Source organism: Engystomops pustulosus, chromosome 1 (genome assembly GCF_040894005.1).
Source record: "Engystomops pustulosus chromosome 1, aEngPut4.maternal, whole genome shotgun sequence".
Classification (NCBI taxonomy): Eukaryota; Metazoa; Chordata; class Amphibia; order Anura; family Leptodactylidae; genus Engystomops; species Engystomops pustulosus.
The window spans coordinates 181,069,378-181,096,602 of record NC_092411.1 but is presented as its reverse complement, the minus strand read 5'-3'; the positions used below and the strand labels follow the sequence as shown (position 1 = coordinate 181,096,602).

Here is a 27,225-nt window from a genome sequence, read left to right as displayed (position 1 = left end):
GACCTTGATATTTAGGAAATTTGTTGTTCTCCAAGTTTGATCTCCAGTGTATAAACAGTGCATCCAGAGGAGACTGCATGAAAAAAAACAGCTGGGCATAGGTAATGAAAGGCAAAATTGCCATGCATCCTAGGAGCTACTAATCTGTGAAAAAAATATATTATTGGAGTCACAGTTTGAATACCTGAGTAATTGGTCTATTTCCATGCTTCTTTTGTGGTGGTGTTTTGCGGAAAAAAAATACATTTTACATAAACTGAATTGACTGTATACAGACTGCACATGAATATACATTTATTTATGTGTTTGCTATGCCTCATAAACCTACTGGAATAATTATTTATAGCTATTATATGACTGGTGTTCTTAATTTTCTAGCAGTTATTACAACTATTTGTGCCTAGACTAAATTCATACCACTCAATAATTTTTGAAATGTATATTAACACTTCATTATTGTACCATGTATCTTGCTACCAGATTTAGTAGAGGTTTTAGAGTAAAAATCATTAGAAAGGGAAGAAGTTCTGAGGGTATCGCAGAAAAAAAACCTTTATCAATGACCGAAAATGGACTGGAGTGGGGTAGAGTGAGTGGGACTGAGTTTGCATAAGGCTGTTTATACTGCACATAGTTCTTGTGGACAAGTCACAGTAAAAAGAAAAAAAAAGGTTTTTTTGTTACTTACCAGGGCAGTGAACTTCAAGAACTTCACATTTATCCAGCTGAATGAGGAATTCTCCCGTGGAAAAGGATTAGACATAGGTGCTCGTGCCTGGAAAGGAAGTAATGTCCTTCTGTTTTTCTGTGATGTGGATATCTACTTCAATGTAGAGTTTCTGAACTCATGCAGGATCAACACACAACCAGGTATGACCTGTCCTGCTATGGATCGAGTCTCATCTCATCTCATCTCATCATTTCCTATTTTATTTTTGAACTCACTAATTATTTGTCCATATATTTATTGTTTAGAATAAGGATTGGGGGGATAATGATGTCTCCTAAAAATTGCTTGCCACAAAGTCGGATTTTCTTTTTTTTTTTTCTGTTATTTGTTGTATACTTTTAGCTTGTCTAACCTTTCTTCACACTGCTTTCAATGTTTTTAACCCTAAATTTTTTTACCATAATTATTAATGTAGAAAAAACATTGTCTTTCATATTATCAAATTATAGCATAGTTATTGGGTTGAAAAAAAGTTCAATCAAATTAAAATGTTTTATGCTAATAAGTATTATACCAATAACCCTCTATATTGTGCTATACAAGGAAGATATCAAATTCTGTTTTTAACCATTTCCCATAGGGTTTAAAATGTGTATACAAATAAAGTTTGAATGTACAGGTATGTCCATAAGATTTAGCTGCACAAAAGCCTTGAATGCCATGATAGACACAGGAGCAATGACAACATCGGTGGTTGATCGCAGCCATTTAACACTTTGTATACTGCTGCCAATACTGACTGCAGTATTTAAATCACTAGAAGAGGAGGAAGACTCCCTTACCATTGGCAGACCAACACTGCAGATGCAAGCTGTCATGGCAGCCAAGAGTCTTACAAAGGTCAGAGACTCTTCCTAATGGACTGCCTCTTAGTTAGAACCTGCAGTTTATAATGTATTGCATATATAAATGCATTATAGAAGTGATCAGACTATGTGATGATCAAGTTAAATTAAGTTTTAAAAAAAAACAAAACAAAACCTTTACAATAAAATTTCCTTAAAAAAAATGGTTTAATTCTGTAAAAAAATGCTGCTTTGAATCATGGTGCCCGTACAAGGCCAACAATTATAAAATAATAAAATGATAATGAAATGTGACTTAAAACATCTAGTAAGTGTAGGAAGTGAAAAACATGCCTCTGCAGTGTTTAGGAGAAGTGTAGCAAGGATATAGTAATGTAATGCAGGAATATTGTACACACTTTGTAATAATCAATCATGGAGCAGTATTTACCAGGTCTGCATTCCCACTTATCTATAAGATATGATATGTTAATCTGAGAAGAGGCTTGTTTTTTTCTGTATATTATATTATCTTAACTTTTCAGAAAAGGGTTTACTATCCTGTCCAAAAGTTTTTAAACATGTAAAACTTATACACATATAATATTACCGTAATTCTAGGTGTAATGATAATTAAATGAGAGGCAAGAATTGCTGTTTCTTTCCTATTCTACCGAAAAAAGTTAATAAAAGCGATTAAATTCAACCGATTTCATGTACCCCAAATACAGAGCAACTGATCCTGCAAAAATCTAGCCTAACCTTCAAAAATCTTAAGGTTTTGTTCTGATATATTATTTTATCTTCTCCTCAGGGAAAAGGGTCTTCTATCCTGTTCTTTTTAGCCAGTATAACCCTGCTATAATTTATGGACATCATGATGCAATTCCTCCCATTGACCAACAACTGGTAAGTGACTGGTAGACAACATTGGGTCATGAATTAATGTAGACTCTCCTTTCTCCTCACCCTCGAGGTTGAGCTCTGGCATTTATATGACTCTAGCTGTAGCCAAGTTAAACAAGGGATTTCCAATTTATGTACCTGGTAGTGATATTTAGGAAAGCCATAGCATATTTTCCAGAAGTTATTGTGCTGTGACCTTAGTTTAGTCTGTAGTTTAGCAGCACAATCCTATCAGCAGACTTATGTGAATGATATCCTGACAGAAGAAGTTCCTGAATTACATTTGGCATTGTATAAACCCGGGTGTTTTATTGCATCAGGCAGAGAACAGAAATATACTCCTACACGGCCTTCACTAATAAGCTGAATACATAAACAAAGACTGTTTCATAAAGCTGAAAGTTCCTTCGTAGTAAACCCTCTGGTGCATAGAAGAGCGTTTCTGATATACTGCCCAGGCTTATAGCTGCCCAGGCTTATAGCTGCAGTCACAGTCACAGCTAGGTACAAAGATAATGTTTGTATAATAGACAGAGGCTAAATCCAGATTGTAAATGGGCACTATAATGTAAAAGCAGGTGAATAACTATGCCTGTACTTGCACCTGAAGGTATATACAGTAGCAGGGGGCATTTTTGAGAATGGGAACATGCCTAATACATAATCCAAGGAATATATAATTTCCTTTATAAAGGTTGTCTCATTCAGACAGATGCTTTCCCATTACGACATATTCATTTTGTATAGAACCTCCTTTAGGCCAGCTAGTCTATACATGAGTTATTATGTCTTCCTTGCAGTGGTTACCAATGCTTTCTTTGTCATAAACTTTGCCAGGCATGCTTCAGTGGAAAAACATTTTTGGAGATTATAGCAGGGCTCTCACTCCTATTGTTTCATATATAGCTGTTCTACTCTGTAATGTCTTATTTTATTTTTATATGTTCCCCAGAATGTGTAAAGCGCCGGAGAATTTGATGGCGCTATATAAATAAAGATTATTATTACATTGAGGATATTAAAAATATTAGAATTAAAAACTTTATTTCTAAATGGAAATTAAATAAATCCAATTCACTAATATATTAGTGAAACTATATATTATATCCAAAACACTATATATAGTGTTTTGAGAAGACCTATAAAGCATAGTGTCTTGCATTTAAAGGAAATCAACCATTTAAAAAAAAAAACTAAGAAATCCTAGAAGTACTCACCTCCACTCTTCTTGAAACTTATAATTAGCAGGCCAGAGTGCAGGGACAAGATGTCTGGCGCTCCGGGCTGCAAATTATGCACACCCCCTCAGAGGGAGGTGTGGGGCTGTTCATAATTAGCAGCCCGGACCACCGGACATGTCGATGATCCCGGAGAAAACGGAGGACTAACGGAGGAAAGCACCAGGATCAACATCAAGAGGAGCATAGGTAAGTATATCTAGGATTTTTTTTAAATAGTTGATTTCCTTTTAAGATACTATATTTTGCTTTTATTCTACATAAAATATCTCTTATTAATATTAGTGAGGAGTACTCCATATCTTTTCTTTTCACTGTGTTGGTATGTCAAGAAGCTTAGGTGTTGTTCAATAGGAATCACAATTTTCCTGCCGCTTTACAATATAAATAACTTGTCTTTACTGATAAAGTTCCCTGTCAGTCAAAATAAATTAGAGGAAAATAAACCATTTGAACCAAGAAAAAACGTTGGAGAGCAAAACAGAGGAGCAAAAGGTTGACTGATGTCATACCTTGATAGCTATTTCCACTTGCAGTTCTAGTGTTTTTATACAAGTTTATCATTCTCCATAAATAGTTACCAATTGGAAAAATCAACAATACATAATACATGGCAATAGCTTACAGTTACATACAATTATTATAATTGCAGTAATCAACTTTTTGTCTTTTTCAATTCTTCAAGAGCATTTACACCTAGTACAGGCAGTCCCCGGGTTACATACAAGATAGGGTCTGGAGGTTTGTTCTTAAGTTGAATTTGTATGTAAGTCGAAACTGTATATTTTATAATGGAAGTTCTAGGCAATTTTTTTTCTTTTGCCCCAGTGACAATTGGAGTTTCAAAATTTTTGGTGTAATTGGACCAAGAATTATCAATAAAGCTTCATTATAGACATCTTACAGCTGATCATTGCATCCTGGGACTATAGTAAAGCATCCAGAGAGCTTCACCAGAGGTCACATGGGGCAGAGGGGTCCGTCTGTAACTATGGGTTGTCTGTAAGTCGGGTGTCCTTAAGTAGGGGACCGCCTGTATATAGAATGAATCCAATATTAATACTGTACATCAAAAGTGAAAGCAGTAATATTGTAATTCTGTTTTACTTCAGATTACAGTGACATTTCTGTTTTGGCAGCCATATGGTGCTGTTGTCTCTCTTCAATTGGAGATTATTCAGAAATTACAAATTGTTTTCTCCCATTAGCAACACATTCAGGCAACACTGTTAAAAGGGCTGACAATAAGATTGGTGATTCCTAAGTGCTTCCTGTGAATGAAGCAGTGATGTCACTCTTGTACTTCAGATGGAGATCATTCCCAATGATTTTATGTATTTAGGGAGTCCTCTTTCCCATGGTTTCTCATGGTCCCTGTGGTTGACCTTCCATCAATTATCCTGTAACCTATTTAGTGTCTCATTTGATTATATAACATATTATATAAATAAACTTAACACACAGCCATTGATACCTAAACTGCTTGCAACAAATTAAGTACACCAAATGGCCAAATTGTGCTAACTTAACAATTTTCCCTTCCCTAGTGTCATGTGATTTGTTATTGTATTAAGGTATTTGGTGTGTATTGGGAGCAGGTTTTTAAAATTGGTTTTATCACTCTTATTCACTCTAATACGGGTCCCTGGAAGTTCAACATGGCTACTCATGGCTATGGTTTACCAAAGAAGTTGAGTGCTTGTGCCCTATACAGAGGTTGTCTTTTCAAAATTGACAGATGAGTATTTCCAGCATTGCTGCAGCGGTCAAAGGGGTGGAGGGGGGGGGGGGGTCAGTCTGACAGTTGTCAAACCATACGTTGCATGCTAAATTAAATTGATTGATCTGCATCGCTGTAGTCCCAAAAGGAAGCCTCTAAAGATGATTTACAAAAAAGTGTGCTCAAGACAAGAAGACTAAAGATATGGATTACTGGAATAACGTTCTGTGGTTTGCTGAGATAAAGATAAACTTTAGTTGGTTCAGATAATCTAAAGCCTAAGTGGCATCAACCAAGTGAGAAGTGCAAAAACAGGTGTGTCTTGCCTACAGTTGTGCATTATGCTTGAAGTGTCATGGTCTAGGACTACATGTTTTCTGATGGCTGTAGGTAGCTACAGTTAGTTGAGGAAACCAGGAATGCCAAAGTCCATTTGGAAACTAGGCAGCAGAGCACTATTCCCACATCACTACCCTAAACACACCTCAAGGACAACTACTTCCTTGCTTAAGAACCAAGGATAATGGTGCTGAACTGAGCAACCATGTTTTCAGCCCTAAAACCTATTGAGAATGTCTGAGGCATCCTTATACTAAAGGTGGAGGAGTGCAAGGTCATCTACCATGATATCATCATGGAGGACTAGAAGAGGGTTTCAGTGGCAACGTTGAAGCTCTTGTGAACTCCATGCCCAAGAGATTTTAAGCAAAGATGAAAGATAAGGACACTTTGGACACAATTTGGACATTTTCACTTCTATCGCCAGGGGTTTGGATGTATACTGTTAAGCTGTACACAGACTATTTTTTCCCCTCTTGGCACCAACCTTTTCTTTGCTACCAAGCAGCCATAACTCTGTGCACGTTATGGCATCATAAGGCATCCAATAACCTTAACAAATTTATGTTTTTCTCTCTTCCACTTCCTCAAAATGTCTCTTCTTACCATCATTACTCCTTTCATAGCATATCAAGTATTTACAATAGGGCCATTTATCCCCATCTTCATTCTTAATATACCAACTTTTGGATTTAAGAGTATACCGTACTTATTTTAAGAATTTTTCCAATACATGTAGGACCATAACATATGCATTAAATCAGACAAAAATGGTGTGTATATTTAAACTCAATATAATAATACACATCCTCCCGACCAAGATTATACTTCTTGCATATGTCCACAAATTATATTCCTCTTTTTTTTTCAAACTTAACATTAATAGTCAGTGCTTGTACATTTGAGTTCTTAACTAAAGCAGGTTATTGTAATGAAAGCTTTAGTCCAACATCTAGAATCTTGCTTTTATATTTTCCCAGCTGAAGTTCGCAACTAAATTTGTAGGTGCACAATCTATATATTAGGACAGGATTTAGTCACGCAACAGAATTTTACAATCCATAACTTTAGAAGACATTCACGAACACATAAACAATCATGAACACATAAACAATGACCTGAGCCAACGCCTGAAGATACTATCAGATGCTGTGTCATGCATCATAAGTCAGCCTCTGAGTGTCGTAGTGTTGCAATATGATAATTTCTAAGGGTCAGTATGGTGAATTAGCTATTAGTAATCATGTTAATTTTTTTGTCTTAATTTTGCAAAAATAAGTAGTCCATGGACATCCGGCCTCATCATTTATGCATGCCAAGTTTGGATACTCAGATTCACATTGCCTCATAGGCAGCTTTCCAGCTAATTCACATTAATGCATGAAAGAACTAGCATTATGTCCCTTAGTTTGCTCAAGTGTATCTTTGCTATTTTATTCATTGGCTTTAATTAGGGTGGAAAGAGAAATACGGTGCACTTACATACCTTACACATTTTTTCCTTTTTTGGCATAATTTTTTTTTTTATGTGAACATAGATACATACATATTTGTTCTACATGTTGCGAACAAATCAGAAATTTCTAACCCACTATTTATTGCATATTAACGGCAATTTTTTTGTACTGCTTTTGGTCTGGTCACATGACATATTCTTAATGAGAAAAATAGCTACAGATATTGGCTGCTGGAGCTAAGTAGGAGATTCCATCTTACCTCAAGTACTTTATTAATATCTATAGAGGTTAGTACTTGGTTATAGATTACTATATGATTTAGCTGATACCTTGATTGAAATGGAAAATGTGTGGATTGTCGTCTTCCTGTGTGCTCTGAGATAGGATGAGAGATGAAGCCTCCAGAGCGAAAAATGGTGAAATGTAGAGGAAACATTATCAAAATAGTCTCCTATGCAAACAATATTCTGTTTATCAATATAAATTTGTTGAAAGGTGAGGTATACTTTAAGTTATGAAAATAACTCATAATTTGGACCTCAACATTATATGCCTGTCTAAATTGTGCAAACTGTAAAGCTTGGTGGACGAGTGATGGTTCTATGAGATTTATTTTCAGTTCTTTCCTTTAGTTCCACTGAAGGAAAATATTAATGCATCAGTGTACCAAGACATTTTTCACAATTTAAATGCTTCCAACTTATTGGTAACAGCTTGGGGAAGCCTAACACAAAAGACAGTCCAATATCAATGGCTCTGAATTTAATATTGGTAGTCATTTTGGTATCTCCACTCATTTGTTAATATTTTTTATATAAATTACCGTATATACTTGAGTATAAACCGACCCGAGTATAAGCCGAGACCCCTAATTTTACCAGCAAAATTGAAAAACTTATTGACCCGAGTATAAGCGGTGGGTGGGAACTGCATTGGTCACAGCCTCCCAGTATATAGCCAGCCAGCCTCCCATGTAGTATATAGCCAGCCAGCCTCCCATGTAGTAGTATATAGCCAGCCAGCCTCCCATGTAGTAGTATATAGCCAGCCAGCCTCCCATGTAGTAGTATATAGCCAGCCAGCCTCCCATGTAGTAGTATATAGCCAGCCAGCCTCCCATGTAGTAGTATAGCCAGCCAGCCTCCCATGTAGTAGTATAGCCAGCCAGCCTCCCATGTAGTAGTATAGCCACCCAGCTATGATGTGGCGGTGTCACCACTGATGATGTCATACTGTGCGACAGCCGACAGATCACATGGACACGTCTCTGTTGGCTAATACAGCAAGTAGAAGAAAGAAGAGGAGCCGCGCCAAGCTTCGGGGACGCTAGAGAGTGAGTATGTAGAGTGAGTGTTTGGGTTTTTTCTTTTTTGACTCATTTCAACATGTCTTAACTAGTTTCCATGGTAGATCACAGTTGTGCAGAAGTGACTTATACTCCTACTTTCTCTTATAACTCCATCTACCGAATATACTTGTGTATAAGCTGAGGTGAGGTTTTTCAGCACATTTTTTGTGCTGAAATTCGGCTTGTAAACGAGTATATACGGTAGAAGGAGTTATCAGAGAAAGTAGGAGTATAAGTCACTTCTGCACAACTGGGATCTACCATGGAAACTAGTTAAGACATGTTGAAATGTTGCAATCTGGCTGGCACTATTTAGACTGGGCTGTCAGCAGATTCTACTTACTTTTTTGAAAGCATATGGCAAAGGCTTTTTTTTAAATTTGAAGATCTTGTAGACATTTTTATTTGGCATAAGTTACAGAAGTACTTGAAGTAGACTGCCACTCACAAAACTTTAACAGTTTCTAGTCTATTGGTTTCAAGGTGTAAAGATGACTGTGCTCGAGTATTACACATTTAATTAGAGTAGCTTAGTGCTAATTTATCCCTTGGGAAATTGCTTGAGTAGGCACCAGAAAGTACAATGTTCTGTGTAGGTGTATAATGATTGTTGGGAAGTTTTAATGGGCACAGTAGTGACATCATTGTGTGTAGGAGTATAATAAGACAGTATGTAGGACATATCTTCTCGGAATGTGAGCTCAAACCATGATTGAACTTAAAAAGTATTTTAACTAGTAGATATGTTAAGACAAATCTACAAATTGGAAAGCATATATGGACAAAAACCATAGTTTCTGTTACCCATACTTTTTAGTAATTTTTTTTGCATGTATAAATAAATATTTTTTTTCTTCATATATATTTACACTATAGAAAGAAACCTCTGCATATTATTCTGTAAAAATTATCTAAATCTAAAATTATGTACATTTGCCAAATGCCAGAATAAGATTGCTACACCTTTAAATGCTTTAATTTACCAAGGTGATTTTCTGATTTGTTTTTCCATGACATGTTGTACATCACTTTATTGGTAAATTTAGTTTGAAATGTTTTGCATTTATTTATGAAAAAATATAACATTTGGTGAAAATGTGGCAAATTTAGCAATTTTCTGATTTCTAAATGTTATGCTCATTATACAGTTAGCCCAACCTCCCAAATAGGTTACCATTAACCATATGTCTGCTTTATGTTGCTTTAGGCCTAAAATTTATGTTCATGCAAGATAAAATGAGAGAACACATCTCAGATTTTATTGTACAGTTTCTCTTGAGTGTGAAAATATGGATATAAACCACTTATGGGCTCATAACAGAGTGCAGATGGGAAGGACCACCATCATGCTTTTGAAGGACAAATTTTGCTGAAAAAAATTTCAGGCGCTGTGTAGCATTTGCTGAGCCTATAACATACCAGAACAATAGAAACCCCTGAAAGTGACCCAAATTGAAAAGTAAACCCCTCAAAGAGTATAGTAACACTATTTTGGGTTGTCTAAAGTCCATTGATCACATTTTATTAACTATCTTGACAGTAATGCAAAAAAAATTATTCTGATACTGATTTAAATTTTTTAATTATCATTTAACCTTTTCACCCTCTGCGACGGATATATCCGCCGCAGAGCTATGAAGGGAGTATGAGGAGGGCTCACGGGCTGAGCCCTCTTCATACAGAGATGGGCTTTGCTGCATATTGCAGCAAAGACCTATCGCTATCACCCCCGCTGGGTGCTTGCACCGATCGCGGGTGTAAAACCTCTTCCCTGCCGCCGGCAAAGTCGCCAGCGTTACTTAAAGCATGGCGGCGCATGGGAGCTGCCATCTTTCTTCAGATCGTCGCTCCCTGAACGTCATTGGGGGGTCCGCAATCGGTTGCCATGACAGCCTTGGGTCTTCGACAGACCCGAGGCTGCATGGTTACAGCAGATTTGTTACAATGAGCCAGTGGCTCATTGTAATGAATCTTAAGCAAAAATGCCATATATTGCAATACAGTTGTATTGCAGTATATGGTAGGAACGATCTGACCATCTCGGGTTAATGTATCCTAGAGGGTCTAAGAAATAGTCGAAAAAAAAGTTTAAAAAATGTAAAAAATTAATAAAATATTAAAAATTCTAATCACCCCCCTTTCCCTAGAACTGATATAAAACATAATATACAGTAAAAATCACAAACACATTAGGTATCACCGTGTCCAAAAATGGCCAATCTATCAAAATATAAAAACAGTTATTGCCGGCGGTGAGCTCCAAAACGGGAAATGGCGCCCAAATGTCCAAAACGCGAGAAAATGTCGCACAGTCCTCAAAATGGTATTGTCGGCTACTTTTGCAAAAAATGGCCTATCACACAGCTCCGTACAACAAAGTATGAAAAAGTTATTAGCATCAGAATATGGCAATTTTTTTTACTTTTTCATACACATTCGTTTAATTTTTGAAAATGTATTAAAACACAATAAAACCTATAAAAATTTGGTATCACCGTGATCGTACCAAACCAAAGAATAAAGTAGAAGTGTTATTTGGAGTGCAGGGGGAAAGTCGTAAAAAATGAGCCCACAAGAACATGACGCACATGCCCTTTTTTTTTTTTAAATTTTTCCACATTTGGAATTTTTTTCCTGCTTCCCAGTACACGGCATGTTATAATAAATAACATCACGGGAAAGTAAAATTTTATAACGCACAAAATAAGCCCTCACACAGGTCTGTACACTGAAAAATGAAAAAGCTATGGATTTTTGAAGTTGGAGAGTGTGAAATTAGAAGAAAAACCCTGCGCTCTTAAAGGGGTATTCCCATCTGGGCATTTACATTTAATTGAATTTATTTGCTATATGTAAACATTTCTTCAATTGGATGTTATTAAAAAAAAAAATTCCTGTGTGAAGATAATTTCTCATTAATGTAGTCATGTGGTCCCTTAGAAACGAGATTCGGCCACCTCTGCTGCAGCGAATGCACAAAGAAACAAAAGGTTTTTGTATATGAAATGTCTGGGAGTTACTGAATTCCCACAGCAGTCCTGTGGTAATGAACGCTGAATCCTGGTGGTCAGGCAGGACTCAATAGCGCATGTCTGCCCACTGCTGCCTAAATGTGACTTGGTCGTATCCGAGGAAGCTGATCTCGTTTCTAAGGCACAGAATGACTACATTTATGAAAAATTATCTAAACACAGGAACATTTTTTTTTAATGACATCCAATTGAAGAAATGTTTACATATGGAAAATGAATTAAATTAAATGTGAATGCCCAGATGGGAATACCCCATATAGCAAAGATATGTTATTTATATTCTATGGGTCACTATGATTATGGCGACATCCTTTTATATAGCTTTTTATGTTATAAGAGGAGTAAAATTCTTATAATTTTCTTTTGATTGAACTATATTAGGGCTTATTTTTGGGTGATGAGACATACTTTTTATTTGTTCTGCATCATTGTGACATAAATGTGACTTTTTGTTGTTGTTTTTTTTTGTTTGGATGGATGCGCATATATCCTAATTTTGGCATGTTTTTATTTTTTATGGTGTTCTCTGTATCGGTTTATTAATGCTTTTATTTTATTGTACATATTGTCACAGATGTGATGATATTTAAATGTGAGGTTTGTGTGGTGGTTTTCACTATTTTTTTTATATGTAGAGTTTGGCCATTTATGAGGTATGTAGGGTACTTTTATTACTTTTCATTGTATTATTTGTAAATATTTTTTTTACTTTTTAAAAAAACTGTTCCACTCTGGGACTTGAACACGCAATCATGTGATTGCTTGTTTAAATTAATACACTGCCATACTGATGTATGACAGCAGTCAGCCTATGCACATGCATGGACTGACAGATACTGTCACTAACAGCATCTGTCATTGTGTAGCTGAAGGCAGCTTGCGGGTCCATGTCGGCACCCCTTGACTGTTGCGTACAACCAGGTTCCTGCACTACTGCCACCCTTGACAATTGGAGTTGGGCTACATTCACATGATGTATGCCCGCCGTACCGTAGTATGGCAGGCATACATTGGCGCTGCGGAGATGAGCAGGGGATATGCAGCGCACGGTGCCGTATTACGTAAAAAGATAGGACATGTCGTATCTTGCTATGGAGCGGTACAGTGCCGCATGTGTGGTGCACCTTACCGGTCCTGTACAGGGCCGTGAGCCGATAGAAGTGTATAGGGGATGTATATACGCCAGCCGTATATACGTCCCCCATACTTTTGTGTGAATGTAGCCTTAGTGGTTAGGGAGGCCTGTGTGCAGCTATGTCAATGTTTATACAAGATAATGCTGCTCGAGAGCAATAGAGCAGGTAAAACAAGTATTCGTCACCAGTTTTCAAAGTAAATATAATTTTGAAGCTTCTATTCACTTGAAGTTATCAACAGGTGTCTGTAACAACCCATGCAATCCAAACTGGAAAAGAAATCAAACTATACACTCACCGGCCACTTTATTAGGTACACCTGTCCAACTGCTCATTAACACTTAATTTCTAATCAGCCAATCACATGGCGGCAACTCAGTGCATTTAGGCATGTAGACATGGTCAAGACAATCTCCTGCAGTTCAAACCGAGCATCAGTATGGGGAAGAAAGGTGATTTGAGTGCCTTTGAACGTGGCATGGTTGTTGGTGCCAGAAGGGCTGGTCTGAGTATTTCAGAAACTGCTGATCTACTGGGATTTTCACGCACAACCCTCTAGGGTTTACAGAGAATGGTACGAAAAAGAAAAAACATCCAGTGAGCAGCAGTTCTATGGAACTTTGAGGCAGATGGGCTACAGCAGCAGAAGATCACACCGGGTGCCACTCCTTTCAGCTAAGAACAGGAAACTGAGGCTACAATTTGCACAAGCTCATTGAAATTGGACAGTAGAAGATTGGAAAAACGTTGCCTGGTCTGATGAGTCTCGATTTCTGCTGCGACATTCGGATGGTAGGGTCAGAATTTGGCGTCAACAACATGAAAGCATGGATCCATCCTGCCTTGTATCAACGGTTCAGGCTGGTGGTGGTGTCATGGTGTGGGGAATATTTTCTTGGCACTCTTTGGGCCCATTGGTATCAATTGAGCATCGTTGCAACGCCACAGCCTACCTGAGTATTGTTGCTGACCATGTCCATCCCTTTATGACCACAATGTACCCAACATCTGATGGCTACTTTCAGCAGGATAATGCGCCATGTCATAAAGCTGGAATCATCTCAGACTGGTTTCTTGAACATGACAATGAGTTCACTGTACTCAAATGGCCTCCATAGTCACCAGATCTCAATCCAATAGAGCATCTTTGGGATGTGGTGGAACGGGAGATTCGCATCATGGATGTGCAGCCGACAAATCTGCGGCAACTGTGTGATGCCATCATGTCAATATGGACCAAAATCTCTGAGGAATGCTTCCAGCACCTTGTTGAATCTATGCCACGAAGAATTGAGGCAGTTCTGAAGGCAAAAGGGGGTCCAACCCGTTACTAGCATGGTGTACCTAATAAAGTGGCCGGTGAGTGTAGTTGTCCTTAAAGCGCAACTAAACTTTCAAATAAATTTTTTTTTTTTAAGTCTTAATAAAAACCTTCAGTCTACAGATGGTCTCATTTTTTTGCAGGATGAGATGTTTTTTTCATTGCTACTGAACAATGGGGACTGAAGAACTTTTTGATCACTTTATATTTTGATAGTTAGGGCATTTTGGGATCCGGTGATGCCTAACATTTTTTTTTAATTTATATATCAGTTGTAGAGAAAGGGGGGTGATATGAACTTTTAGGGTTTTTACATTTTCTCTTTTTTCTTGTATTTTTTTCATTTTTATTTTTTACAAATTTTTTACACCTCCAAGGTTACTTTAACCCATGGGTGCCTGATTGCTTCTATCATATACTGAAACACTGCAGTATTGCTGTATATGGCAGCTTTGCCTGTGATCTCTAAGCATCTGCCTGCAGCAGATGCTTAGTGATTAGGCTGATTGATAGGCCAGGGAGTCTAGTATAGCTGTCATAGTAAGCAATCGCCGCCCCCTGATAACCTCACAGGGGGCAGCGATTGAATCCAATATGGCGGCACTGATTCACCGCAGGAATTTTGAATGCCTCCGGCAACTTTGCTGGTCCCATTTACACAGTTAACACCTGTGATCGGTGCCAGCAGCTGTAATATGCAGCAAACACCCACACGGTACGGCACGCGTCACTGTCAGATTTATGATTCGGCATTAGACACTTTGATAAATCTGGGGAAGTCTTAACTTTACACTGTACTACTCCTAGACACTTGATAAATCCTCACCAGTGTGTCTTAACTCTGAAAATCTCAAAGACTAAATAAAAATCACATAAAATGAAAAATACAATTACTCGGAACATCACTCCATCACCCCATCTACTGTGAGGTCTATTTTTGACCTTGCTTTTGATGGATGTATAAGTGCTATTATTGTTCCCTGGCTCCTCCATTAGCTTTCTATCACAGCACTAATAACAATTACAATAATTGCACAGTAAATCCTTTCAGCGAATCTACTTCCACAGAGGGTGATAAATGGAGCTATTAAGAGGGAATGCAGAGGTTAGGGCAAAACTGGAAGTCAGCCGCTGAACTCTACTTGTGTTTTGTTCTAGAAGAGAACTGTAATGATATACATACCAAATGACCTCAGAGGAATTATATCCCACTTCTGTATTATAGAATCATAGCCTATAGTGCTCGTCTTATTGTTCTGTTATTAATTTCACATTCACTTGTATATTTATTGGATTCTTTTATTAACAAACCACCATTTTTATGTTGTGGAAATTGTGGAACCTGTTTTTTTTTTTTTTTTTTTATATAGTAGCTCATGTCATGAATATGCATGAGCAGACATTTTCATGTACATTTGGTAATTTACGATTGGAAAAAGTGAACTGTTTCTTAGCAACAATATCCTTAAATATCATATGAATGGAGCTAAAATTTCAGTGTAGATAATGTTCAGTAGGAAAATATGTGATACTTCATACTCAGGATTCAGAGGTTTGTTGTTTCTACAGAACTTTGCTTAAGGCTTTCCTGATGTCAAAGGATTAGTGATGAGTGGACCCAAACTGCAAAGTTTGGGTTTGTACTGAACTTCGCAGGTTTGGGAGGGGTGGAATCACAAGAGCCAGTTAATAGATTCCAGCCGGCTCGGCGATTGTGATTTCACTTCCTTCCACTGGGTGGCCTGTGTCTTCCTTTTCTGCACTTCCTAGCTTCTCTATTATTTTTACAGGTGACCAATCTCATCAAGTGCGCCTGCACTTGGTCCTTGCTACACAGGTCATAGACTTCAATAGGCCTTTGACCTGTGTAGCAAGGACCCGGTGCAGGCATACTTGATGATATCATCATGGTGCCATGTGAGAAGGAGCAAAGGTTGCCCTGGCACCAGAGAGGTAAGTATTCACTTTTTTATCTGTCCAAAGTGAAAGCTCTATTAATTCTTGGGGTCTGACTACTGGCAGCAGGCACCGGAGCTGCGGAAAGGCTCTATGGATAGAATGAGTAGGCACTGTGACTATTGGCTACTAGGGACATGCAATGTGACTCTGGGGGCAGGCACTTTGACTACTGGCTACTGAAGGCAAGCACTGTGGCTACTGGGGCAGGCACTGGGGTTACTTACTACTAGGGGTAGGCACTGTGGCTATTGACTACAATGGGGTAGGCACTAAGTCTGTTGTGACTAGTGGCTGCTTAGGGTTGCTGATATGACTATTGGCTACTGTGGGGTTTGTGTTGTGACTATTGGCTATTGTGGGGTTTGTGTTGTGACTATTGGCTATTGTGGGGTTTGTGTTGTGACTATTGGCTTTTGTGTGGGGGGAGCATTATTATATTGGCTACTGTGGGAGGGGGGGCACTGTCACTCTGTTGGCTACTGTGAGGGGAATATTACTATATTGGTTACTGTTGGGACATATTAGTAAACTCTAGGGAAACAACAGAACAGTATTAACAGTATTTGTGATAAGAATATATAGGAGATGATGCTGGAATTAGGAACCTAAAATGTTTGTGATGCTAAATCTGTAGAGAAGAGTTGCGGTCAGGTAGAAGAAGAATGACATGTCTTTTCTGATCGGATGTCATCAGATTTACAGTAATTGATAGCAGTACATATGAGCTCACAATTAATTTCTCAATATTTTGTATACTGAGCTTGGTTCTATTTTTATGTACCGTAATTGGCTCGGTTTTGGTGCTGTATTTTTTTTGCTTCTGATCACTGTTCTGGTGCTGTTTTTATGTACTGAACTTGTTTTTTGTGCTGTAAATATGTACAAACTTGGTTATGAGGCTATATTTCTGGTATGATCTAGGCTCTGGTGCAACATTTAACTTGGTTCTGGTGTTTTACTTTCTTGATCTATGCAGGTGTTTTACTTTCTTGATCTAACACAGCATTTTTGTATTTATGATTTCGAAGGAGCTGAATATGTCTATATATGAATTAATGTATTCACTAAATAAATATTGGAATTGTTGATTAGAATAGGTACCATTTTTGTGTGCCATGGGACAGGCTTCCCAATCCCAAAGTAGAGAGCCTGTTGTGGCAAAGCTGGATGATGGGTTCCCGAGTATTATATGTACGTAACATATATATGTGATGTATATATGCTGTATATATGTGTATATGCTGTATGTGTATATGGTGCATGGCGTGTATATATTCTATTCCATATGTATATATTGTACATTTGTATATGGGACTGTATGTATGTATATGCTCTTTGTGTGTGCATGCGGGTATACATATGTGTATAAGTGAACAACTGTAGGTGTGTATTAAAGTATAGAAATTTAAATTTGTGTGTGTATATATATATATATATATATATATATATATATATATATATATATATATATATATATATATATATATATATATATATATATATATATATATATATATATATACACTCACTCACCGGCCTCTTTATTAGGTACACCTGTCCAACTGCTCGTTAACACTTAATTTCTAATCAGCCAATCACATGGCGGCAAAGTGCATTTAGGCATGTAGACATGGTCAAGACAATCTCCTGCAGTTCAAACCGAGCATCAGTATGGGGAAGAAAGGTGATTTGAGTGCCTTTGAACGTGGCATGGTTGTTGGTGCCAGAAGGGCTGGTCTGAGTATTTCAGAAACTGCTGATCTGCTGGGATTTTCACGCACAACCATCTCTAGGGTTTCCAGAGAATGGTCCGAAAAAGAAAAAACATCCAATGAGCGGATGTGGGCGGAAATGCCTTGTTGATGCCAGAGGTCAGAGGAGAATGGGCAGACTGGTTCGAGCTGATAGAAAGGCAACAGTGACTCAAATCGCCACCCGTTACAACCAAGGTAGGCAGAAGAGCATCTCTGAACGCACAGTACGTCAAACTTTGAGGCAGATGGGCTACAGCAGCAGAAGACCACACCGGGTGCCACTCCTTTCAGCTAAGAACAGGAAACTGAGGCTACAATTTGCACAAGCTCATCGAAATTGGACAGTAGAAGATTGGAAAAACGTTGCCTGGTCTGATGAGCCTCGATTTCTGCTGCGACATTCGGATGGTAGGGTCAGAATTTGGCGTCAACAACATGAAAGCATGGATCCATCCTGCCTTGTATCAACGGTTCAGGCTGGTGGTGGTGGTGTCATGGTGTGGGAAATATTTTCTTGGCACTCTTTGGGCCTCTTGGTACCAATTGAGCATCGTTGCAACGCCACAGCCTACCTGAGTATTGTTGCTGACCATGTCCATCCCTTTATGACCACAATGTACCCTGTAACATCTGATGGCTACTTTCAGCAGGATAATGCGCCATGTCATAAAGCTGGAATCATCTCAGACTGGTTTTTTGAACATGACAATGAGGTCACTGGACTCAAATGGCCTCCACAGTCACCAGATCTCAATCCAATAGAGCATCTTTGGGATGTGGTGGAACAGGAGATTCGCATCATGGATGTGCAGCCGACAAATCTGCGGCAACTGTGTGATGCCATCATGTCAATATGGGCCAAAATCTCTGAGAAGCTTCCAGCACCTTGTTGAATCTATGCCACGAAGAATTGAGGCAGTTCTGAAGGCAAAAGGGGGTCCAACCCGTTACTAGCATGGTGTACCTAATAAAGTGGCCGGTGAGTGTATATATATTATATTATGAGTGTGATTGGAACCTGCATGTGTAAATATAAAACCTGCTATAGCGCCCAGCCTCTCCTAGTTACGCAAGATAAAATGGGATCCAGCTCCCCTTCAGCCGTGTTGTGAAGTGGAAAAGGCATGGCACCAACCTTGCTGTGAAGGCACACATTGTTACAAAAGATATTCCAATGGTCTATCCGATCTACGGAAAAACGTAAAATTTATTAGATCGTGTTCTCATTAATCCACAGTGGTTATTACTGGAATTGCACTGTGGATTAATGAGAATACGATCTAATAAATTTGAAGTTTTTTCGGAGATCGGCTGGACCATTGGAATATATCCTAGTTACGCCCCTGTGAGTGGCAGTTGCACTTTGTAGACCCAGCTTTCCCAGGGCAGGTATGTTGCTTCTTCATTCACTTCAATGGAACTGTTAGGAATAGCTAATGAGTAACAGCTATGAGATAATATAATATACACATGTTATATTTAGTTGATAAAACATATTAGCAAAGCAGTATTGCCATTGTAAAGGATGCTAAATAAGGAGTATGGGACCCTGGTGGGTATGTCTTCTTTTTTTTTTTTTTAAACATGTATAATATGTAACTAAGCATGTGTTATACTTGCAGTGACGTTTTATGGTTTGATACGTTAGCTGGTATTATTGAGTTTGTGTAATAAGAAGATCAGCAACCTCATCCAGTCATAAGACTTATTATAGTCTTCTATATCCTCATTTGCTGGCCATTCCATAAATGTTGGTCCGATTTGCATACAGTAAGGTTTTTATATTTAGTAACACTTCATCATTTTTTGTTATTAGAAACATGATGCACATTATGTCTTCTCTCTTAATTACATTTTGTGACCTGACTGATGATTTAAAAATTATTAGATTATTTTTCCAGCCAGAAAAATGCTGCTTTCGTTCTTCAGGCGGCTCTGATGTAATTGGATTAGTAGCTAGTACCTCCCGCTTGACATTGCCAGCAATTTCCCGGCGTGTCCTGGCAGGCGCTGTTCCAGCACTGATAAACCTCTTTATTTTTTAACTATTTGTGCATCAAGATCATTTCAGATTTTTTTTAAAACATCTTTCATTATGCATTGGCGTTGATTTTTTAATTTTTTTTGAAATGATAGCTGTTTCTCTTTTGACCTATGTATATATACTTATTGATTTTGGGAATAAAACTTAAGTATTTAATACAAATGCATATTTTATTTTTAGGTTATTAAAAAAGATACTGGATTTTGGAGAGACTTTGGGTTTGGAATGACATGTCAGTATCGCTCAGACTTTATTAACATTGGTAAGTTTGTATGCTTTTCACTACTGCCATCTACTGGGTAGTTTAAAACACATCTACCTCTATGTACTAATTGTTTTTGACTGAACCTATATACATAGTAACTCATAACATAAATTCCCATAGTAGTAATATTTCAAATTATTTCCACATCTGCTTCATTCATTTCAAGCTACAACTAGTCTTTAGAAAGTATATGCTGTATCTGGTATGTGAGAATAAGAAGCCAGGCAAAAAATAACTTTGGCACTTTAATCGTTCACCATCTACAGCCAAGGGAGGGATGTATAGTAACCTGTAATATCTTCTGTAGTACTGGTATTATTGATGATTCCTTGTCATATTGTAATTTCACAGTTTCTTTTTAAGATGCTATTCTTGTGTGCTTATAAATCATATACAAGAATCATATACAAGTGGTATACAAGAATCTTCATGGTGGCCACCCTAGATGATAATATTCCATTCTAATTTATTCTCTGCAGTATTGGCCAGCATATAACATTGGCACATGGTGCTGGGTTTATCTCTGAACTCTTTGATCACGTCTGAATTAATGGCACATGAATGGTAACAGGCATTATCTCCTCTATCAAGTGCACATTGTGCGTTTCATCATCATATTCTGTCAGATGGGACCAGTAGCATTGGTAACTGTAGAGCTGCTGGTGGACCCAAAGGGACCTATAGAATGGTGCATATACTTTTTCTTTCTACAAATGTTGCCCCCTAACGGGTTCTACTGTTTTAATAAACACCCTTTTAATAGAGAGATGAAGCATGGTTAATAACATAGTTAATTTGATAAAAATTTTATGCTTTGGAATAAATAATAGAACTTATAATAAACTTGATTTTATTTTCATATTTGGCTTTAGGTGGTTTTGATCTAGATATCAAGGGTTGGGGTGGAGAAGATGTTCACCTATACCGTAAATACCTGCACAGCAACCTTATTGTGATCAGAACACCGGTTAGAGGCCTTTTCCACCTATGGCATGAAAAGCGTTGTGTAGATGAGCTGACACCAGAGCAATACAAGATGTGCATGCAGTCAAAGGCCATGAATGAGGCTTCTCATGGACAGCTCGGCATGCTGGTTTTCAGACATGAAATCGAGGCACATCTTCGTAAACAGAAGCAAAAGATCATTGTGAAGAAATCGTGAGACTAGACACACGGTTTATTACTAGAGTCATCTTAAGCCACTGAATCCGAGGAGGAACAAGGAAAAGGGCAATGAGTCAGTGAATGCACATCGGGGCAGAAGAAGAATGCTGCCTTTCAATGGTCCTTCAGGATGCGGCAGGTATTTAGAAGACCTGAGACATCAAATGCGACAGGAATTGAGTTTACGTAAATGTAAGAATAGTTCTGAATTGTGTATTGCAAGATTCAAATGAAATGGCTTGAAATGTTCGTGTTCACTGGACTGGTTGTGTCATTGCTGAGTTATGAATAGTGCTTTACAAGCAGTAATGGCAAAATATTCGCTTTCCTATGGACAGTGCGATATATATCTAAGCCGACAACTCTTTCCAAAAAAGAAGGAAGCTTTCTGTTTCAAAGAGCATTTGAATGTGCAGTATTTCTGAAACTTTGTCTTGTATATCCCCATATCGCTGTAACATCTGAAGCCAAATATGAGAAGCCATATGAAGCTAAATTTTGGAAAGTGAAGGCTGAATATAACAACATGTCTGAATATGTTTTGATACAACGATGGTCACAGACCAGTTCACAGGGTTTGAATGGCCTTGATTTGTGTTAAAATATGAGTGATTTAATAATTTGTGACAAAAGCACAATTTACTGTATTTTGTAAGTTATGTATTAGTGCATATGTAGTGCACAACATATTCTTCAGAAAGGAGTTTGTATTTATGGCAAATGTGTTGGATTCTGAAAGAGTGGTCAGACCAGTTCAGACTATTGACAGCATTCAAAAAGACAAACATTATATTGTGACAATGTACAGAATATACCCTTTGTTCTCTGACAATATGTAACCACCAAGGAGAAGTGATTCCTGTAATTATGAGACTGTCATTACATATCAATCCCTTCGGCCCAGATTTTTCAAAGGGCTTGTGTGTTTACAATGACGGATTCCTGACTGATGCTAAGGGTAGATAGGGAAGGTCATAGCTTAGCACTATGGGAAATGGACTCAATTTATCTTCCCAACTCAAAGGGACAGTAAACTACACTAGAAGTCTTGAAGTAATCATTGCTTCTTAAAAGATTTCTTATGCTACATAAAAACATACAAAAAACATACACACCCTGTATACACACCTCAGCTTTTCCTTATATTTTATCAAATATGAAGATAGTAAAATGAAATCTATTTATGAAACCAGATATACAAGACCATGACCGACAATACATTACTTATTACAATCAAGATTATAAATGTGTTAATGTGTCAATATACAAATATATGAAAAGTCAAGATTTTGGTAGATTATAGTAGCCAGGCATGGTCCTCCCGGCTTGTGGTTGTACTAGTTAATTTCCAGGATGTTTGAAGAGGGACACATTTGTCTGTTATGCAGAGTGAAAAAAGTGATTCATTGTCAGACCATGAGATTTTTGTTTTCATTGAAACCGTCCCTTTTCCAGTGCATCATATTGGATTGACAGTGTATGGCTTGGAATTGTTCGACTTGGGTTCAGCTCCATGTGTTCACTTTTCCAATGCAGGATGAACGTACTTTATCTACTGATGATACAGCTAGTGTTGATCAATCAGCGCTGTATAGTTTGAGCACAGTACTGCTTTAGATTACTTGTTACCTATCTTTAAATAATACCCAGTACCAGGTACTTTGTATACTTTTTTTGAAGTGGAAAAAACACCAAAATGGTTAGAGCCAACTCAAAGCTATCCTGTATTGTCAGGGCCGATTCTAGCATTTTTGCTGCCTGAGGCGAAAATTGAAAATGCAGATTCTCCCATAGACAGTATATAGAGCTACGCCAACCCCAGTACTACACAGCCCCCCCTCAGCGTATACAGCCTGCCCCCCCAGTATATACAGACTGCCTCCCTCAGTATATACAGCCAGTTCTATTATATACAGCTGACCCATTTAAAGAAAAAAAACCTTGTACTTACCTACAGACCCGGCGCCACCCCCCACAGCTCCTTCCCACTGGCAGCCACATCGTGTATAGTGACACAGGCCTGTGTCTTGCAGAGGGGTGCACACAGGCGTGATGTGCTGAACCGCTCTGCCTATCAATTACATCTGCGCTTCAGGTAGTCTGCAACCTGCCTGAGGCTGGGAATTTACCCTGGCAGATGCGGCCCTGTGCATTGTGTAGTGGAAACGTGCCTATTGATCAGTGATGGTGAGACTTTTAGAAGCACTTTAAAAAGAATCTGTCACTGCACCTACTTGTCATCTTCATGGGAAAGCTATTTTGGTAAATGTTTCCTGATATATATAACAAAAATAAATCCATAGGTTTATGACTAATTGACAACTAGTTATTACTATTCTAAAAGTGAAATGGGTGTGTGCTACTGTCAGCTCCGATTGTACAATGTCAAATTTTATAGACACGTCCCCGTGTTGCAACATCCTGTTGTCAGTTGATAAATTTTCAAGAGACACAACACAATGTACAGCAGGAGGTGTAAGAAAAGGTTCTTCTGAATTGTAATCATTTGGAAAATGCATATTATGCTTTATGTATAAGTCATGAGCTAAATGGATTCCTTTTGGCATACTCATGTCTGTTAGAGAACAACAGGATATATTATATAGCAAATTAGCACTTACAAGTCAAATGCAGGAAGGTCACACTTAATCAGTTATTTACAAAAGGTATTAGCAGCTCTTTATTCATTAAGATTGCACAGTCTAACTGTGAAGAAAAAGTCTCCTACAAAAGTAGGCTTGTGTCAGATTCAGTGGGGTAATTGTAAGTGCATCAAGAATTCTCTTCTAATTCATAAACCTAAACCCATATATCATGAAGATACAAAAACAGCAGTTCCCCATCAATGATATTGTAATATCGTCCCTGCTTTAAAAAATACAAGGTGTATCAAAAGAGTCAACAGAAAAATGTGTATTACAGTGGCAGTGATGTTCCTCAACATATTCTAAATTGCACTAATTTGTCTTGTCCTGTATATTATGCGCCTTAATCAGAAGGTTGCAATATGTTAAAATAATTTGTACTGTAATTATGAAGATTTTGAGCATTGGGGGGATCTAGTTCCTCCAAAAGAATACTTACCAAAGCCTTATTAGGTAGCTGTTGTGATACATTTGTTTTGGACTTAGTGTTATATTTATCATCAATTACATTACATAAGTTACATGGTGCCAAGTCAGAGCTTAGTAAACTTGTCTGTCACATTTCTTTTTCTAATGGAATCATATGGAAACAAAACCTAAATTGTACCAAAATGAAATCAGAGGTGCTATACTGCAGGTGCCTTGACTATACGTATTCTATTTACTGGCCTAGTTTGAGGTTTTATAGTGAAAGTTGCCTGCGGACAATTTGTAACAGAGCAAGTTTTGCTATGTAAATGATGACAGACGTTAAATATTTTTATACATATTTACTTGCATTCTGACATTTTGCACAGGGATTATTGATTCCTAATAACTATTATGTTGAGATGGCATAAGGAAAGAGAATTGTTACATGTGTATTTATGAAGATTACACTATGTAAGAGCATGGAAAAAACAGAGGTGTTAGCAATTCATAAGCATTTAGGCCTAGGGTGAAATTGCCATGAGTGACCCACAGACTCTGCATTTGGATTTAGAAAGAAAAGTGCAATGCAAAATTACAGAAATGATCGTCTATTATTGTTGTGAATTCAGGCGCGGATTGCAACCAATGCCAGCAGCAATTAAAACTGCCACTGCGGACGTTCCCCAGCAAAACCACCACATCTGTGCACAGCCTTAGCCTGCAGTCTTACTTGTACAAAGGATTATATTCATCTATTTTATCCACCACTATATTTTTTCTTGGGAAAATGAAAGATCTGCTTTCCACATATGTGTTGCACACTTTTCTGGCTTAAACTTAACTAACAATGTTGTTGGCGCCCTCTCTCCCATTAAGTCACATCAACTTTCCTTGTAAGAAGAGGACAAAGGTAGCAATTTCCTAAAATTTGCGTTTTTGTTTTTTTTTTTAAATAAAGGGACGCAAATAACTTAATAATACCCATGTGAAACATACCGCTTTTTTGGTGGACAACTTTCATTTATGCTTGGTGACCTTTCAACCATGGGAGGCTTTAAAATGGTAGAAAGATACTGGGGCAAATGTCTTTTATTGGGCTTGTTTTTTTTCCTAATACTTTAGCAACTTACTTTGGTGAATGTCTCCATTTACGCCATCAAAGTTCTCCTTAGGCTCCTTTCACAGGAACGTATGCTCACCCCTCCCCTCGATCTTTTTTCCTTTGACGTTATGATACGGTAAGCAATAGGTCCATTCATATGGCTGAACGTATTACCCATTAAAATGAAGGTGGCTGTATGGTACTCACACCAAAACGGCACAGTACGGATAGCCTACTACCGAAAATATCCATTTGTGTGAAAAGGACCTCAGTTGTGGTTTCTGCAGTGTAGCCTGAGTTTATTGCCCAGTTACAGATGTGGAATTTCCTTTTGGAAATTAGTTATGAGCTTTTGTGAAACCACTTACAAAAAAGTCTCCTAAACACCTCAAACTTCAGTGAAAAATCCACAAAGACACCTCTAACTAGCAAAAGAGTTTCACATCTTCATTACATTGATTAATAGGGTTTTCTACAATTGGAAACATTTATTTTTCTTGTCCACATACTGTTTTAGCCATTATTCTAATGAAGTTGTTTTTTTTCTTTTTTTGAGCCAAAACTCTGGCTCTCTGGGTCATCTTGATGAAGTCATTTAAAAAAAGAATTCATTCCCCCTAGAAATGAAGGGTTTCCTGTCTTGCTAGACTGGGGGAGGGGGGTTATTTATCTTCAGTCAGAAATTTTTGCGTGTCTGTCTTCGCTTTTTTTCTGGGTTTTAGGCTTTTACCACATTTTGCGGCAATACTTTTTTAGATGTCCAACATCTGAATTGTAAAGATATATCAGGTGTTACACTGAAAAATTCTTGGGCATCTAGCTTTGCTAGGCGAGTGAAAAAGTCACAAATTTTGCCGCAAATATAACAGTATAAAATAGAAAAGCCTAAGATGAATAACCCCCCACGGCTCTAATTTAGAAACATTAAGGTTTCTACTATTAGAGCTTCAGAGGCTGTGGCAATGGCATACTTTTCTCTGTAAAAATGGCTAAGAATACACATGGTAAGTTTTAGTATTTTTTTTTCCTTTGTATAATTGTACATAACTGTAAAATATAGAGGAAAAATATATTTTTTATTAATGTTTCAACTATAATGCTACAATAAGTCCTGTTTTACCACCGGAATTAAATTATTGGTGGTATGATACAGATTATGATATATTCTTAAAAAAATACAAAATAAAATAAAAAGCTTTACATATGCAGTATTGATATTTGAATTTTTTTGCTTTAATTATGTATGATTAATTTATTTTTCAATAAAATGTCTTCCCATCTGTGTGTGTTAAATGCTGGCTTAGTAAAATGAGTGCATATATCCTGTATCTGGGCAGTCGCCCATTGTGGATGTTTGTAATTTTAATTTAAATTGACAATAAGTTATATGTGACTGAATGTGTCCAATTATGCAATAAATTCATTTTATTTGATTTATTATACATGTGTTTTTTTTTTCATTTAAAACATTTATTTTCTATTATTGAGCAACAATTTAAACTCCAGATGTAGGAATATAGCTATTGTAGGAGATTGGTTTAGGGATTGCCCTTGCTGGAGTTAAATGACACACGTCTTTTTGCATGAACACAAGCCAAAGAGCAATAGGTAGGTTTAAACTGACTCAAGGTTAGCTTTATTGAGAGAGATAAACCAAAAACGGAATTAAACCAAACGCTTCCATGTCCAGCACTGACTATACACAATACAGCCCTGACTTCCCTGCCAGCTAACAAATACAGCTTTCAGCAATCTCACTTGGATGGGGCTTTCACACAGGTTTCCATAGATATCCGCCCTATCATCACCTAATTAATTAGGCAGCAGCTGAGGCTCAGGCCTGCTCCTCACATAGGAGAGGAACCTTGG

The 27,225-nt window shown here is 37.6% G+C and overlaps 1 protein-coding gene across 7 annotated transcripts in view; it reads left to right on the top strand.

The window, feature by feature from the left end:
* Window positions 1-26,796, top strand: part of CSGALNACT1 (chondroitin sulfate N-acetylgalactosaminyltransferase 1) — a 216,997-nt gene extending 190,201 nt beyond the window's left edge. For all 7 annotated transcript variants that reach the window (XM_072114277.1, XM_072114274.1, XM_072114260.1 and 4 more), the window contains 4 exons: window positions 692-870; window positions 2,330-2,424; window positions 19,950-20,031; window positions 20,907-26,796. In XM_072114277.1, coding sequence (XP_071970378.1) covers window positions 692-870; window positions 2,330-2,424; window positions 19,950-20,031; window positions 20,907-21,196 — 646 coding nt within the window. In that variant the 3' untranslated portion in view covers window positions 21,197-26,796. The remainder of the gene's footprint in view (window positions 1-691; window positions 871-2,329; window positions 2,425-19,949; window positions 20,032-20,906) is intronic.
* Window positions 26,797-27,225: the final 429 nt, after the last annotated feature.